This window comes from Epinephelus lanceolatus, chromosome 23 (genome assembly GCF_041903045.1).
Source record: "Epinephelus lanceolatus isolate andai-2023 chromosome 23, ASM4190304v1, whole genome shotgun sequence".
Lineage (NCBI taxonomy): Eukaryota > Metazoa > Chordata > Actinopteri > Perciformes > Serranidae > Epinephelus > Epinephelus lanceolatus.
In genome coordinates this window covers 18,322,626-18,341,138 of record NC_135756.1, presented here as the reverse complement: position 1 = coordinate 18,341,138, position 18,513 = coordinate 18,322,626, and the positions used below count along the sequence as shown (strand labels likewise).

Sequence of the window (18,513 nt, the reverse complement as noted above, 5' to 3'; positions counted from 1 at the left end):
ACTGTCAATAAAAGGTTCATTCTTCTGATATGTGGTTCACTTTTATCCAAGCACCCCAAACGGCTTGCAGACAAAACCTCTCCACTGAACCTTCGGACTCTGTCATCTTGAATGTAACTGTATTGACTCAGTCTACAATATATTCAAACTCAGTGTGTGACCTAGCTGATTCTTATGACAAAGGCTACTACTACAAATTGCAGTAGGCAGCAGTTTTTGATAAACTATAAACCCACTGTATGCTAACTTCACAGCACCAAACAGCAGACGGAGAATGTTAGCATGTAGCTGGTGACATAAGTCAAGCATGTAGCAACTAAAGAGACAGTTGTTTTGCTCAGGAGTCCGTAAAGACCAAAACAAACCTATGGGAAGTGAGAATATTGGACTTTTGTTTGCTAAGAGGCCAGAAACATGACTCCATGTTTCTGACGTTGCTAACAACTGGCAAAGTTTGTCACATCAACTTAATGCAAGTAGCCTCTATCTAGCACAGTCCTGCCGCATTTCCCTCCCACTCTTCGCGGCTCTTTCCCAATTTATCTCCACTAACATCTTAGCACCAGACCCCCAGGAAATCTGCTCAGGCTTGCAGCAATTTTTTCCCAGTGGACATTTGTGGTATTGCAGCACGGCCCAAAAACCATTTGACAGGACACCTTGAACTTCAAACAATGTCAGTTATGAATCTTTTGATTTCAAATTTTTTGAACAATGGTGGTTTTATATTTGTAAAACTTTCCTGGAGCCAAGAAAAGTAACGTGACGGCATCATGATATAAAGTCTATGAGCCAAGCAGGAACTCGTGGGTGGGGCCAGTGGGAGAAACATTACTGCCCATATTCAGTGGGCCACATACCACAGAAGTAAACCCAGACGCTAGCAAACCTTTTTGCCATACGTGCCAGACGAGCAACTCCACTAGAATGAATAGGCACCATCTTGCCATCCAGTATCTAGTTACAATTAATATCTATGGTTAGCACTGTGAACTTCAGTTTAACACACCCTTCTGCTAACATTTCGGATGAAATTAGCTAGTTACATTACCCACACCATTTTCCCTCGGATTGGTTAGTACTCGTTGCCTTTGCTGATTGGATAGTTGAGGTTCAGGTAAGAGGAGTAAGATGTGGCTGGGAGGTGTGTTCATGTGTTCCAAGCAGTAGGAAATTCTTCGTTGCATAGGTCAGCATGTCACAGGAGTCACTACTTACTGGCTGCAGGTATTCTCTGGCCATAATGCACCACTTAGAGTTAAACTATTTACAACTTTTAGTCTGGCTGAAATGGCTACGGCTTTCCATCGACACTGCATGGCAGCTCGTTACAAGCTGCACTTTGCTGCTGATTGGTGTGTTTTCAGCGTTAGGGTAAGAATGTCACTGTCAGTGTCTTCATTGGTTGGATTGGTTACATTTAGGCAATAGGAGTGAGACTGGTTAGGGTTTGGGTACGAATTTCAGGGTAAGATAATTAGACTGGCTGGCCTGCGGCACTTCTGGGGGAGGAGGAGTAAGCGGGCAATGAAGTACGCTGTGTCCGCCACTGGACCCTACATAATGTTTACATTTATTGTGCTGCCGCCAAGTGGCAGGTTCAAGCAATACAAATCCATCACTTCATCATGGGGAAATTATTGTTTGCTTATCTTTTAGGATACTTGGAAGACAAAGTTTTCATCTTGTACTGTGTGTTTCAGCGCTAACTGCTAATCACTGGTGATAGTTTTTTCCCAGACTGAGAGAAACCAGTGTCTCAAGGTTCATCAGCCACAAATTCATTCCTAAACACGTTCATACTCGATTTATAATACCCAGACGTATTAATTCTGTGTTTTGCTCTGCTCTTTTCTCTCTCAAGTTTCATTCTGCTCAGGTTAGTTTTATATTCTGTTGTGTCCTGTAATTTCACAATGTTTGCTGTCATCTTGTTTCCCCATCTTTGTTTGGTTCTGTCTCTTCTGTTTCATTTTATTTCTTCCACTTTTGTTTGTTCCATTTGTGTCCATACTGTCTTGACATACACCTCAGCTTTAAATTCAGTCTGCAGAGTTTCACTAAATTACCTTCAACACGACACACAATACTTGTCAAGGTTAGCAGAGCTGGCTGTTAGGATTTATTAATGAGCCCGTGCCCGTAGGGAGAGTTAATAAAAAGAAAAACAGCCCTGCTCTTACCCCAGGACATTGTCCAGCGGTTGTTATGTTAATCACTTAGGCCTAATTAATATCATGCATATCATTAGCGAAATGAAGACTCAAATGCCAGCATGCGTTAATTACTGTTGAAGAAGTCATCTACATTTCTGCAGTGAATGGTAACCGTCTGTGACTGCTCATTTACCTGAACTCCTCTCATCTGTGCCGGAAAATGAGAAAATGACGTGTTGTAAAGTTTTAAAGGAATAATAGTTTCAGAGATTTGATGTGTTTTTTGCTGTTTGACTGTCCAGCTAAACCTGTACTTAATCCTAACACAGGATGTTGAGCAACATCAAGATGATCTATTGTGTGTCTGTGTGTGTTTGTCAGGGGGATTTCCTGATATAATCTCCAGTCCTTTCAATCCTAATAAACAGAATTCAGTGTGCCACAAATCCCTCGACTTACTGTTGGTATTGAGACATCGTGGGAAAAAGACAACTCACCACCTCCTTTCTTTTCTATTTGACTTTAAATTACTGAAAACATGAGGACCACTAATTGCTACATAACCTTTTGTGTGTGAAGGATCGTGAGACATAACACGTAGATTTTCTCTCTGTACTCTGCCATGGTAAAATGTCATGATCAGCTCGTCATCACAGTTATGAGCATAGAAAGTAATCTCCATGAACCACCTGTTTGTTAAGGGGAATAAGTGTTGGCCATACTTCTTTAGTCGTCTTTAGTTTTCATTTCTAAATAGTACTACATAGCAGATGTTGCTGAAATAGGCAAGGCAAAAAATAGTTCCCCTCCTTCTCTGAATTATTGAGTTAATGATTTCATTAATTCAGAGAAACATAGCAGATTTCTTTTTTTCTAAATGCATTATGTTTCCCTAACTTCCTCACCATTACACCATTAAAACGAAGCTATCTGAGTGGCCCAGACAGTAGCTTCTGTCAGGCTGTATGAGCAGATATGAGTATTTATATTAATTCATCATTATGAGTTAAATATGGTGAATGGTGCATATTGCCTTTTCTGGGACTCAAAATGTGAGTGTCACGACTCCAGCCAGGCCCTAGCTATGTTCATATTTACTTTGCTGTTCCTCATGCCCTACCACTATGACCTTGTCCACATATAGACAGGTGTATTTGAAAACGTTGCCTTTTCCATGTTTTTGGGCCTTTTGTCCATACGCAGATTGTCTTTAAATCCCTGACACACCAAGCCGATGGTCAGCCATCGGTTAAAGTTAGGCTGTCGGTAAACATCTGCCACCCTCGACTTACCTTGTTGCCCCATCAGCTTTTATTTTTGCTGATTCAACATGTTGAAAAAGGTTAGTTTCCAGTGACCTAAAGGCCTAGACATGACAAATCGACTTCAGAAAACTAGCAGCGATGAAGGCCCCCTCGTGCATCACCTGATGTTGCTGTGTTTCAGCCAAAAAAGTTGCACATGAACACACTGCAGAGACTACAGCTGATGGCCAACCAGCATGTATGTTTTGTACCTGTGTGTGAGAAAATGATTCAACGTGTTAAATCAGCTAAATTTTATTAAATGGACAGAATTGGCATTGGCTCAGCAAAGCCCACTGGTGAATGAAATCACTCTGTTTGGCAGTCCAGCTCAGCGCACGAGAAGAGACACGGAAGTGAGGAAAGTAAACAAAGAGCTAAAATTAAGACAGAGTGAGAGCAAAACTAACTTGTTACATAACATGAGATTATTTTTCTTTAGCCATTGAGCTCTTTAGCAGAAACCCTTTATGGTGGTTTGTGTTATTGTTCACTGGCGCATGGTAAGTGTACTCTGTTCTTTCAACACTAGATTGTATTGGTAATGTGCTAACTGGCTAACTAACGTCAAGACAGTCTTCCAGTTTCCCTTTTTAATTGAGGATTATAGACACCTGCCATCTGCTGGTGTGGAGAGTTATTTCCTCTCACGCAGGCACAGAATGTACATGCTTGTTTGCCATTGACTGTAGTCTCTATGGTGTGTTCATGTGCAACTTTTCTGGCCGAAACACAGCAACATCACGCAACACAGCAGGAGGCCTTCGTCGCCACGAGCTCACTGAAGTCGGTTTGGCATGTCTTGGCCATAAGGTCACTGAAAACAGACTTTTTGTAAAACTTCATCCAGGGTGAAGATTCTCAGAAACTCTGTTTTCAGTGTTGACATGTAGACAAGGAAACAGAGTTTTTGGCTTGTAACATCAGAGTGTGTGCCGTTATCTCCTTTTGTAAAGTGTCACAAATAAGGCGACATGTCCTGCAATGGCGGATATGACCAAAGTAGTACTGGTTCTAACCTTGCTAACAGGACGTTTTCATCTTGCGCTTCAGAGGTCACTGCTACAGGTACCCTCCTGGTAATAGCTTTTTCAGGTTTTCTTCTTCTTTGTATGACTTTAGGGTCAGTGTTATATTGCTACCTGTTAGGTTGGCATGCTCTTGACAGTGCTTCAATTGATTAATTATTTTGGATGGAGATTTTTTTAAACAATGCTTTTGTGGATGGGAAAGGGCGGGGGGAAAAATCTTGTTTTCAAAAATACTTATGTCCATGTGGACTGGACCTAACTCTCCTGCACAGGTCCCACCACTCCCTCCTGTTTTGCAGTAACCCCATTCCCGCCCTTTGACCAACTAAGCCTCCCCATCCACCTCCTTACCTGCATGCCATTCCCTCAGCACTTACTATGGTCCAGTATCACTTACCTTCAGCGAGATTGTCCTGTGTGTTTTGTCTTTAGCTTTCCAGTGTTCCTGATTACCTGTTTTGACCTGTCTTCCTTTATACTGCGTGAAGCTGAACTTCTGTACCACTGATAACTCTCTCAGTTGTGCTTTTGTTTATCTCAAGGCATTACAATGAAACTTTGGACCTGTCAGAACTTCTCTGGACTTCATTTGTAATTTGCAGGGTGAATGAACTTTCCTCCTTAGTGCACATAACATTCAAAAGCATTACACAGCATATCTGTCTAGAAATAGTGTCTCTGTTATTTAAGACAATCCACAGAGCAGGCTCTTAAAAATTTCCTTGGAAACTTTTCCTTTGTTAAAAAGTAGTTCTGAGGTTAACAGTGAGGTCTGTGGTTTTAGTGAGTGTGTGATTTGGGTCAACCAACCATTAATTCAGGTTATAGATGGCCTTGTTCTGAGATAGCCGTGCCAAAAGTTCTTTAAATGACACAAAATTGTAGAAATACAAAGATGATCTCTGCCAGCTTTAAACACCTCCTTAATTAATCCTCAACTTGCACACATAATTAATTGATTTACATGCCCACCCCCCCACCGCTGTCTCAAACAGTGCTTCCCTGCTGGGAAGTTAATTGTCAGGTTGGAAGGTTTGCCTCCAGAGGAATTGTGCTGTGAATTATAATGATTTCAACTTTTTCTTCCACCGTCAGTGTCCCCTGTTAACTGCCTAATGAATTGTAGCACATCCCAAAGTAACACATGCATTAAGTACAATAGATGCCATCTGTTGGCAGACGTGGATGCTCACTGGTCATCTGTGGAATTTAATTTAATAAGTAGGGTGAATTCAGGTGATGTGAGACATCAGGTAAAATAGGACAGATACGCATTGTAATGATTTCATTTGTGCAAAATCAACAGCCAGTCACCAAAACTGATCTTGAACTGTTCCTACAACACTTCTTCTGCCTCTAATCAATGATTTGGACTGGTCTGACATCATTAGAGTGGGCGTGGTCTGTCTCTACAGGAAGTCTGTGCAGTGTGAGCTATGGTAAGTTTAGTGGCATATGACATTCTGTTTCTTAATGATAAGGCTGATGGTGGAATTTAAATTAGGCAACAACCTGTACTACTGGATCATAATGAAGTGGTTTAACCACTGGTTGAAACACTCACAAAAACATTTTATGTTTTATTTATGTTATAGAACTACAATATAATCAGCTGTTATCAGCATGCCTTTACCAAACCAGCACATTCTCATCCCAAGTTGTCACATATTGCCACCTTGTCAGTTGTTTTTGGTCTACATATTACACGCTAGGTATCCCTCTGCGTCTGCTGTTGACATTCCAGGACACGCAACCAACGCTGAGATATTAACAAATGCACATAGCTGGGTTTAGGCAACAAAAGCACATGGTTAGGTTTAGAAGAAACATTTTGGTTTGGCATTCAGGAAGCAAACACAAGGGTCCCTGGTGAAAGTCCGGGGTTTGTTGGACCCATCCACCACCTCTCCCACCCACTCTGTTTTCCAGCTCCTTGTATTACATCATTACTGGCAGCATTTTAGCCTGATGCTGTCCAGCTGCATTTCATAGCGCCTTGATTGGTGCAGTCGGGCCGACTGGCAGCGTATCATAACTACCCAAAAGGTTACCTTCACTCATGTTACATACTGACGCCAAATGGACGTGTATCATACTGTCGCAAAAGGTGGCTTTTGGCATTAATTGTCTGATGCAAAATCACTGACAATGCGGTGGTATTCGACAACCTCCAAATGAGAGCGGGCTGACTGAATAAGCTGTCCCACATAACCTGAATATGCTTAAATACCGAGATTTGTCAAATAATTTTGTTTATTACAGACAGACGTGCTGCCGAGCCAGCCACAGGGACATAAAACAAACCTATATAAGACATAAACGAGTCAAACAACTATATACTGACGGCAAACTGCCCTTCATGGCTCAGTAAGAATGAACTTCTTTTTATACTTCTTTTTATTGTTTAATGCATTTTAGAACAATGTAAATACTGCTGTCACTAGGTGTATGTAAAATTAGGCCTAAATATTGTTTACATTAAATTCTAGCAACCATAAAGGTCTTTGTTTAGCTTCAAACGGCATCCTCGGTGACCGTTTTCTATAAAAAGTTAAGGTGATCTTATTCTGTATTCCTGTGCTGACATCCAGTGGCACAACAAAAATATTTTTATTCTGGTAACTCAACTGTTTCTCCCACCAGTATGTGCTGTGACATAACTGTACTATTCCTTTAAATAAAATAGTAATAATAGGCCTAATACTCAACCTACTAATACAACGGCTTATTATTGTGCTTGGCTGCTTCACTCTACAGCTGCTAATTCTGCTAGCACTTCTACTTTTATTACAGCTATTCTTTTTTTCCATTTCGTAATCTTCCTCTCCTCATCCTGGATATTTATCCTCTTATATAATCAGATATGATGTCAGCTGATAAAACAAGCTTCACGGCAGCCATCTTTAGATATGCACTCTTGTCCTCAATCAGCTGAATATGATTGTTCTCCTCAGGCTACGAGGAACCGGCGACTGGACTCAATATATTTTCTTTGTTCAAGTGTTTCCCCAGAGTGCTGGGACAGAAAAATGTCCATCTTGGCCAAAGGATGCTACATCGACCAGCTTTTCCCCAGGTCTGCTTCTCTCTCTCTGTCATGTTCATTCCAAAGTCCTTGAGAGGGAAACGTGTGTCCAACATTTTTCCCCCTGAAGCTCATCACACATTTTCCAGGTGCATTGTGCAGAAACATACATAGTGTTCTTCATAAAATAAGGACAGAAATGTGGATATCGGAGTACTTTAAAAAGTCACAGCTAAATAATTCAGCACTCCCTCATTATCAGCTCCACCCCCGTGAAGAGCAGACACCTTAAAACTTCACAAAGGCAAGTGGGTGTCCTGGCACTTCATCGCCTCTCCGCACTACAACTAACTCTGGCATTATTCTAATTAATGAGACGAGTTCATTAGCGCTCTCAGGGTTAATGTGTTGTCCTACAGCAGATTAGTGAAGGGATTTCAGTGTTGCTGGAGCATCCTAATTAGATCACAGTGGGTGCTGCCTGCTTAAATAGATGGAATAATGAAAGTCGTCACTCTTCGCAGCGGCAACTTCATTATTGCGCCCTATCTCAGCTCATAAAAGGCCCAACATTCACCTGGAACAGGACTCAATGAGATGGATTCAATTATATGTATCAATAAAAGGAGAGCAGCACTTTCTTCTCAAGTTTGGATGTGCTGATGATGATTGGTGGGCAAAACTGCCATCTTAAGGACTGAGATGGTACTGCAGTCATGGCTGAGAAAAATATTACTGCTTCACACATGTGGTCAAAAAGCTATTGCAGAGAAACACTTCTATATCTAAATCTCTTCACCTGAACATAAACTGAAATGTTTTGTAGTATTTTCTGCTTTAAAAAAAAAGGCACATGCTGTTTCTTTGACAACAAACTCTGTATACTGCTGCTCTTAAAAACATTGTGTGCAACATCCATGGGAATTAAGATAGCAGCAAACCACTATTTCCTATGTAAAGACATAGTGGAGAGATGGTATCCTTAGCAGAGAATGAAGTCACACTACCTGTGTGTGTGTTGTGATCTGAGCTTCTCTGTAGTTTGGTTTGTTAAACTGGGCCGGCTGAGCTTGCATGTGTTAGCATGCATGGGCTAGCTCATCGTTGATACCACTGATATTGGGACAGCATCATCGCGGAACCTCCCCTGGCTCTGTCAGCACTGTTGCTGTTGTTTAGCGCTGTTTCTGGAGCTAGCAACATTAGCTGCTAGCTACCGACTTAGCCACCTCCATGTTGAGAACTATGGCCAGACAACACATACAGTACGCTCCGAATTTTGCACAGAGCCCCTTTTAAAGATGCACAGATCAACACATTTCTATCAAAAGTGGATCAGATAACAAGGTACAATGTGAGAACAATAGGAATTATCACCTGACTGCTGTTTATCTCAATGCTACGAGGTGTTTTTAGGATCTCTTACCTCATGGTTTTGGTTTACGGCCTGCAGCTTTACACTTTTAGTTCACTTTAAACACACTCATCTTTTTTTTTTTCATTTTTTAAACACAAAATAAACCAACTGTATTCTTTCAGGTTAGCAGATAAAGTTAACAGCTAGCTGGTCAACACAGTGTAACATGTAGCAGCTTAAGAGACAGATATTTCCCTCAGAGGATGGTGCAGACCAAAAACAGAGCTAAAAGAGTTTCATTTTGTGGCCAGAGATAAGGCTCAAAATGAATGTTAATGTTGGTCTCAGTATTTGTTTGCTTATAAAGGTTAAACAGGTGCATATTTGAATAAGTTGATAATGTGTTTTCAGTCTGAAGCACGCAAACTCCTCTCAAAGCAAAATTTGGCCAGTCAAGGGGAGAGCAGCTGAACTGTCAATTCTAAAACATGATCACACCTGTGCATGTGTGCCTGGTGAGCCAAACAAACTTTGTGTTTTAAACAGAATTATTTTATCGTGAAGGTAATGCAAATGCAGCCTGAGGAACTGGATTTTATGCAAATATTAAATTTATTGTGTTTTTATTTTAATGCAAAATGATTCAGTTATAAAATGTAGGTCTGCCAATAGTTTATTGTTTCTTTTTGTAAAGGATCATGACAGTGCAGGAGCAGTGGCGGTGGCAAGGTATGAGTGTCTTTATTATTGATAAATGTTCAGTTCACAGGCAAAGTGCTGGTTGCTGTTCATTGTTTTACCTATACTTTAGTGAGCTGGACATAATAATTTATAGTTGTATCTTTGTTAGTGCTGCAGTTGGTGTTGGCTTCCAGTCACAGGAGTAGCATGTGTAGCGGGAGTTCACCTGTTGAGTTGTGGTTATATATTTAAGGCTTGCTGTGGCACTGGTAGTAGTTTGGGTGTTTTTCTGTTGAGAAAAGGGGTTTATCTTGTGTACAGTTTTGGCTATCCACTTACAGTATACTTCCAGTGCATTGCCCTGCTGATTGGTACAACACACTCCTGCAACGAGACACTTTAACTTTTAACTGCTTTTACAATATTGCTGCTGGTGACCCTGAGTTTAATAAAAGCCTTTTATGGCGCTTCGACCCACACAGTTCACCTGTAGTTATAATGTGTAGTTGGGTGGCACATATTGTTAAGCGAAGAGACAAACTGAACAGTCAAAGCCATACTTTTTATTGAGGCCACTGAGGTTACCTCCTCTATAGTTTATCAGCAATTTAGCAACCTTGGTGGATTACTGTTCCGTAAACAGACGTTACAGTGATGGTTATTTTACCAGCTCTGATTCCCGTATTTTACACTGAATATATTTCTATGGGAGATAAAGGGGCTCTATGCCAAATTCAGAGTGTATGAGTTGTCTGGAGACGGTTCTCAACATGGAGGCGGCTGAGCCTGTGGACAGCAGCTAATGGGGCTAACTGCATGAACAGTGCTGCATGAACAGTGCTAAAACAGCAACGATGATGCAATCCCGATACACACATGCGCTAACATGCATGCATGGCTAGACCAGTTTACCACAACAAACCACAGAGAAGCTCAGATTACATCACATGCATAGGTAGAGAAACTTCATTCTCTCATCAGGACCAGGCCCCCAGGAAGTGTTTGACCATCAGAATTTGATTCATGGGTTCTGATTACATTTGGAAAGTCGAGAGAGGCTGCATGACGCTCGGGGCGCCTCACCAAGGGCAGCCCCCTCACTCTGATGTCTCTCCACTTTGTGCATGTATAGGTCCTGTTTGTGCGTGGGTGTGTCTTTCGGACCTGTGTGTAATTGACAAGCAAGAGTGAAAACATTGAATTTCCCCTCAAGGGGATTAATAAAGTAAATAAACTTAAACTTAAATAATCTTACCCCCATTCAAGTTAGCGGAGGGCTAAACTGGAAGTTAGCCGCTCGACTGCTTAAGTCTGTAGTGCGCTTGCTCTATGGGCCCCACAATGTGGAGGTCAAGTCAAGGGTGCATTTCAAATCACATACTTTTTATTCTTATTTTTTAGTAGATTCTGTAGCTGCCCTCAAAAAATATGTACTGTTGCATGCAGTATGCACACAATTGGGACATACTACTTCTTGGTAACATTAAGCTCCGAACTTTGACCCTCTTGCTCATATATCTCATATATACCTTGGGTATCAGACAAAACACTTTACACCAAGTTCGCCAGAGACAGAGGTCAACCTGAAGAGTACTATGTGCCGCACTTTAACAATACCTTGTGCTACAATTTCTTATAGAAGGGCAGCAGTGGTGCCCAGGTGGAAGGTTCAAACCATTGGCGGGGGAGCCCTTCTGTGCGGAGTCTGCATGTTCTCCCCGTGTCAGCGTGGGTTTTCTCTGGTTACTCCAGCTTCCTCCCACAGTCCAAAGACATGCAGGTTAATAGGTGACTCTAAATTGCCCGTAGGTGTGCATGTGAGTGTGAATGGTTGTCTGTCTCCATGTGTCAGCCCTGTGATAGTCTGGCTCCAGCACCCCCGCAACCCTCAAGAGGATAAGCAGTTAGGAAAATGGATGAATGGATGTCTCTGTTGTTCTTTTGCTGGTAATATTTATGATGATTTTGTCTATTTAAACAATTTATATTTCTATTAGTCACTTAAATGCACTGTTATCTTTCATGGCGACTTCTGTGAGCTGTCAATCAACTGTCAAGCTGTCAGTCAATGTGACGTCCCCTCCACTGCATGGAGGATCGTGCGTCAGAATAGCCAGAATAACATGCTAGATTGCGATCTGCATGATATGACCAGATGTAGTGGGACATTCTGGTATTTTTGGTGTACTGCATTTAACATAGTATGTAAAAGAATCAAATCAAATCAAATCAATGTATTGGGACGTACTGAAGCTTTTTCTGGCATACAAAATAATAGGGTAGTATGGGTATTAGAATGCACAGCCAGCTTTTTGGCTTCGTGCACCATTGAGCAACTTTCATAGGACTGAACGAGGCCCTGCCACCAACGCCATATCCACTTCTCTATATTCATCCTTGCACAGATAAATGCTGTATTAATGCTCTGAATGTTGCATACAGAGCCTCTTAATGTGGACTGGCTGTGAATATTTGGACTCATGACGTCAGTATTTCTTAAATCCTGGCTAGTCCTGAACCCAGTAAGAGAGCATGAAATCTGAGTCAACTTACATATTCCCAGCCTTGTTCCGCACGTCTAATTGTATCAAATGTGTTTATAAGCTGTCATTTGATATGTGCACAATTCCAACAATAATTCTGTTGTTTCCAATGATTTCTTTATTTAGCCTGCTCGGCTGTATGACAGTGCACAAATCCAAATATCATTCCCTTCTTTTGTTTCTCGTATTTGTCTCGCATTAATCCCTCTGCCTTGAAGCTGTTTTCATCATTTTCTCTGTTAAGCTTCTAAAATTAACCTAATCTTCTTTGCTTGTCATCCCACCCACTCGCCTTGTTGTGTGAGCCCACACTCATCTTGCGTTTCTGTGGCGTTTTCTAAGAGGAGTATGTTAAGATAAGTGGCATATTACACTCCCAACAGCACACACACCAAATGACTTTGTGATTATGATGCACAGGGTGTTGTCTTTGAGATAGGCGGACGTGAAGGAGGAGGAAGGGAGGGGGATTATGAGGCTAATTCCCTTATAACTTTTTCCCTCATTAATCTCTGCGGAGGGATACGAGATTCTTTAAATGCTAATGTTCAATAAAGATGTCAGCGGTGACATTTTACAGTTGCGGCGCAGATGTGAACAAAGTTGACTGTGTTGTTGTGGAAGAACTTTTCTCACTTTGCTCATACGACTCGCCTCACGTTACTTTGAAGAATCCTCTCTCGGGATTAGACATGAATGTGCAGCAGTGTGCGTACTTGTGCGTCTTTGGCGAGTCAAAAATTCAAACATTTCAAGCCAAGGTCGAACGTAACACCCCGCCTTGTCCTCACAAATAACTCTTGAATCAAACTTTAATTCAAACACAAGTCAATTCGGTTTAATTTAAGCACATTCAGCTCTATTTACAAGAAATGAGTGGAGGTCAATGTGGCAACAAATGAAGAGCAAACAGAAAAACATCCTCAAAGGACTGTCACAGCAAAAATCCTGTATTTCCTTAAAAGCACCCATTGATCAAATAAAAACGTTACATATAAATCACTGAGGCCTCTTCTAATAATTAACGTCCACAGCAAACTCACTTCCGTCAATCCCTTTATACAGAATTAGTATAAAAAAATTAAGGTAGAACATGAAATGTACTACAGCTCCTTCCATTTGCTTCCCTGTTTCAGGGACGAATCATTCTCTGAAAATCCCTTGTGAAGGGATTTGATTGTTTCTGACACACTGTTGTTGTGTTGAGGCTTTTACGCTGACCGCCGAGCTCTTGTCAGCGTCTCCGCCGGTTGCAGCACCCTTGTGAGTTAGATGAGTATGTGACGACACTAAAGGTTGGCGTAATATCGATCTCTGTTCTGATAATCTCTGTAGGCAAAGCCAGCATCCTTCTTGCTGTGCGGGATCCGCCCGAACGGCGCGTGGTCGTTGAAACACGAGTCGAAGACCTCGTCCACTATCTTCTCCGCCTCCTCTCGGCTAATTTTCCTCACAGCTAGGATGGAGCGAAGGGCACGGCCTCTGACGCACTCCTGTTGGAGGGAAAATAGCTGTGTTAGTGTTAGATTATAGACACAAACCTCAACCTAGTAAAGGTAATATTTATCTCACTGCAGGTACCTGATGATGCTCCTTCAGGCCGAAGTTGAATCTGGAGACTTCATTGCTAAAGGAGCAGTCTTCACTGAGGTTAGCTGCCCGGATCTGAAATCATGACATAAAAAAGTCTTTAAATTTTGGTACACTTGATGTCAGACAGTGGTACTGCACATATTTTTGACTGATTCATTCATGCCAGCAAGAACACAATGCCAAAGCCTCAGACACACAGATGAAACTGAATCACACAGTAACCACAGTTTCCATTGCTCATAAATGCAGCAGCTCACCTCAGAACAAGCCAGATGTCTTAAGTTGTTGAACCAGTCCACGTGGGCCCGACAGTGATCGAAGGCGTGGATGAGCTCATGTGTGACCACTCGGTTCATATGAGACTGCTGGTGGATGTTGTTCTGACATAAAACGATCTGGAAACACAGGTAAATGTCATTAATACAAAGCAGTCATATTCTTTTACACCATAAGACACTGCTTTGACTTTAATAGTGCAGAGATCTCTTTCTTACTTGAGAAGAAGCTGCGTCGAAGCCACCGCTGACCGACCCGTCACAATCTTCACAGGAGAAATGACGGTCTTTAAACACTTTGCTGTGTTGAGGAGAGAAAGTGATCTTAATTTGTTTTCTTTGCTATAACAACAGTTTAAGTTTTTAACTATCCAAAGCCAGCTGTAATTTAGATGGCTGTTAAACTGCTGCAAGCGTGTCAATGAAGTGAAGGGAGAAAAAGAGGTGATAATTCTTGCATAAAGGACAACATCAGAGAAACAGATTATTAACTAGGAATCTGAATTCTGGTGCATGTTTGTAGTAGGTGCTCTAAATACAAAAGAACTCAAAATTTAATTTGAGTGAGATTAATTTTGCAACATCCAAATAGCAATATCAAGGCTGTGCTTCTAAACAAATTAATCAAAGGTCCCATTGGATAAAAAGTCGGATTCCCATGTCTTTTTAATGTGTGACATGTAACATATGCATCGGCAGCACTTTATAAAGTATTACAATAACATAACATAGCGATAACAATCATTTACTGTCCCTGTTATATTGTGGCCGATCATTTTCTCTGGTCAGAGGTTAAGGAGCTCCGGGACCTCATTGTTTTCCATATTTGTGGACATTTTCGGCCACTGTTCTTCCTTGAGTTAGCTGTTAACTGCTATGAGCTACTTTTTAAATTCCCCTCTGTGGGTCGAACACATGACACGTCATCAAAATGTCACACCCCTGCTGCCCATGATCCCATCTTGCTGGCTGCCCCTTTGATACAGACCTTGTTTCAGTGCTCTTACTACCTCCACTTAAAGACAAGACAACTCTGTCCCCCATTCTGCGATTGTACCTTTAATACAGAACAGTGAGGCAACATAACAGTGTGGAATTCTCGCCATGTAAAAAGGTCTACTGAGCTAACAAGTGGAAGACCTGGAAATGCTGACCAATCAGACAGCATTTGGCCCTTTTCGGAGGAAGTTTTAAAGAGACAGACACTCAAACGGAGCGTTTCAGACAGAGAGTGAATACAAGTATATTCAGGCAGACAGTATGAGAAAACTAATGTGTTTTCAGCACGTAAACATGTTCTAGTCGAAACCCAGAATTCAAGCATGAACCTAAAAGTGAGCATAATATGGGACCTTTAATGTCATTATATCTGCTTGTTAGTATTACTATCATAATAATTATTTTTCTCAAATAGTAGTGGCAGGCAATAACATGTAAAAAGTCCATTTTTTTTCCAGGGATGTAAATGTTACAGAGGAAGGAACAGAGACATACCATCCTGAGCTTTTCATGGCACTGAGGAGGAGTTTGGCATACGGACCTGAGAGGAGCACAGAGACATGGATGTTGCATTCACTGACACAAACCACTGCTAGCTAGATTAGCTAAAGCTACATGCTACTACTCCGCCAGCGAAATTGATATTATAACATTACACTGGTATTTAACATCACAAACACATTTGATAGACATCTCTCTGTCAGATAAGATATCCTCTGATCACTGCTGAGCTGACATCCTTTGTAAAGGTCTGTAAAGGAGTAATTAGCCAGCTAACACACTCACTAGTTTCCATTGCGAACTGCAACATGACCTGACACTTGTGATTGAAAGTGAACAGGCTCTGCGCGAGGGGACTCGTGTATTTCCCCTTGTTTCTCTTCGGGAATAAATCGTATCCATAGTCCTCCTCTTGTTTCGACTGATCCATGGTGTGAAATGTTGTCAGCGACTTGAAAATGTTAGCATAGGTTTCCCCGGTTAGCTGCCGCTAGCTAGCAGGCAAGAGAGGTCATCACTGTTTTGTAGATCACGTGGTCGCGAAAGGTCAAAGGTAATGAACGGGAATATTTACTTGTAATTTTGCTGCTATCGCTCGTATAGCCAAAAAACTGTCTATAAATATAATTCACATTAAAGTAATATAAAAAGAAAAAAAATTCAGCGCAGTTTTGTGAGAGGCTTCAACAGGTTATAGATTGTCTATTCAGAACGTGTAGGCAGGTCGTCAACTCCAAGCGCGATGTGTGGACCAAAACTAAAACCGAGTCATTAAACCTTAAAAGGGACAGTTCCCAGGGCAATAACTGAAGCTGTCTGTAAAACAGTTGGCAACATCACAAGGAAAATGGGCCCAAGCACAAAGATATATTTTTTATTATTTTTTTTTATTTTTTAAAAATTTTATTTTAATACTTTAGTTTTTATTTCAGTTTAAAAATATATACAATCAATTTCACAAATTTGCCCAGTTTTTTTATATATTATTTTCTCCACTCCATTATTTTACAATATTAAAAAAAATGAGGTTATAGGGGGTCAGGAAAGGGAAGTGTGTGTTAATGCATGTAGTAGGATTTGATGTGGATATTTTTTTTAATACTTTGTTTTGTTTTGTTTTGTTTTGTTTTGTTTTGTGGGGTGGGGGTCATATGGAAGACAAAAAATGACATAGGTATCAATAAAAAAAATAAGATGCATACAGAAATCATCAAACAGAAATAAATAAAATAAATATTGAATACGTGCTGAAATAAAGACGGAAATACTAAATAACTGTATAAATAAAAGAATAAATCCCCATTAACATACAGATAAAATATTACAGAAATAAATAAATGCAGTTATACAAAAATGTAGGAATATATGGAAGATATTTACTTATGTGTGTTGTGTTCATCATTAACTTTAATTCATTTATTTATGAATGTATCTATTTATTTCTATAATTAACATTTATTTATTCATTTTATGTATTTCTGTAGTTATTTCTTTCTTTCTTTATTCATTTATTTATTTATTCATATTCCTGTTTTTTTTGTTTTGTTTTAGTATTTACTTATTTCTATTTTTTTCTTTATTTATTTCTAAAAAAATTAACTTCAGTATTTGATTATTTATTTATTTTTATTTCGGTATTTATTTATACAATTTGTTTTTTTAATTTCAGTATTTATTCATTATTTATTTATTCTTATTTATGTATTTACGTATACATTTTTTAAAATTTCAATATGTATTTATTTATTTATTTTTATGTCTATTTATTTATACAACTTGTTTTTTTCAGTTTTTATTCATTATTTATTTATTTTTATATCTGTATTTATTTATACATTTTTTAATTTCAGTATTTATTTATATTAAAAAATTCACTATTTATTTGTTTATTTATTTTTATTTCTGTATTTATTTATGCAATATTTTTATTTCAGTAATTATTTATTTATTTATACTTAAAGTCATTTTTCATTCTCCTTAGTGCTGGCCTATTGTATTCAAAACCCGTGGGCTGTACTAGATATTTAATCACAAAAATACCGACGTCCATCGTTCATTAATAAAACCCGACACCTGTGTGATGTGCAACATCTTTTCGGTCGGTTGTTTGTGGACTTTGAATGACTTTCACGAACTGTGAGCGAAGCAGGGAGTGAAATATAGATGTAGTAAGTCATCTGTTGAAACAGACGATCTTTGGTTGCGCCTTGCGCATGCTCAGCAGCGCAAAGGCTGCCGGTACTCGGCTGTCATGGCTCCCAACGTAAACAGAAAGCTACCAATACCGACACTTTAATTTGTCGTATTCAGCCAAATTAACTGCAGCTACATTTTAACTGTGACTATCAGCCGGAGAAAGAAGTGCTGTCAGGTACTCTACAAGGTTCAAGTAGCTCCAGAGTCACTTATTCATTTATTTTATTTGCTTTAAATGTTTTGTATCTTTGCTAGCTAGCTGTTAGCCGCAAAAGCATGACGGCGTGATTCTCCTGTTTCCTCTTGGCTGCGACACCGACTTCAAGACCACAACCACAGCAACACGTGTTGAGATATCCTCCAAAACAAATGTCTGTTTCACAGGGAGTAACATGTCCGGGGGAAACAAAGCCATCGAGCTACAGCTCCAGATGCGGCAAAACGCGGAGGACCTGCACGGCTTCATGAGGGAGCTGGAGAGCTGGGAGACGGATATCAAGAAGAAGGATGAGGAGCTGAGGACGGGAGGACTTCAGGAGGTCCAGGTTCGTCTCTGCTGTCCATCTCAGGAGCAGGTAATGGTCTCTGGGTGAGAGTCAGGTGTCAGCAGTGTGTTGCCTCTGTGTTACAGAAGAAGCTCCCACCTGTGCGCAACAAAGACTACAAAACAAAGATGAGGGAGAGGAAGAAGAAGAAGAAGGAACCAACAGGAAACGGTGACGCAAAGGCAGAGGAGCCCAAGGAGGCTCCAAGGATAAAAGGATACGACTACAGATCATGGGACAAGTTTGACGTGGTAGCTGATGCATCCTTAAAACACATACTTACCATGATAGGTGAAGCCATGGAGTA

General features: G+C 40.4%; 2 protein-coding genes across 4 annotated transcripts in view; one reads left to right on the top strand and one right to left on the bottom strand.

Annotated features, from left to right (window-relative positions):
- rpap3 (RNA polymerase II associated protein 3) overlaps positions 1-18,513 on the top strand; it is a 45,382-nt gene that overhangs the window by 17,682 nt on the left and 9,187 nt on the right. For 2 of the 3 annotated variants that reach the window (XM_033614326.2, XM_078165449.1), the window contains exons 3-4: positions 18,046-18,206; positions 18,293-18,457. In XM_033614326.2, coding sequence (XP_033470217.2) covers positions 18,046-18,206; positions 18,293-18,457 — 326 coding nt within the window. Of the gene's footprint in view, positions 1-17,683; positions 17,837-18,045; positions 18,207-18,292; positions 18,458-18,513 lie in introns of those variants that run through there. The other variant, XM_033614324.2, reaches the window with a different exon arrangement.
- Positions 12,193-16,153, bottom strand: atp23 (ATP23 metallopeptidase and ATP synthase assembly factor homolog). Its single transcript, XM_033614436.2, has 6 exons — positions 15,751-16,153; positions 15,460-15,505; positions 14,185-14,266; positions 13,948-14,085; positions 13,679-13,762; positions 12,193-13,590 (listed from the first exon to the last, which is right to left on the bottom strand). Exons 1-6 carry the CDS (start codon positions 15,893-15,895, stop codon positions 13,387-13,389), a joined length of 699 nt encoding a protein of 232 aa, XP_033470327.1. The 5' UTR covers positions 15,896-16,153; the 3' UTR covers positions 12,193-13,386.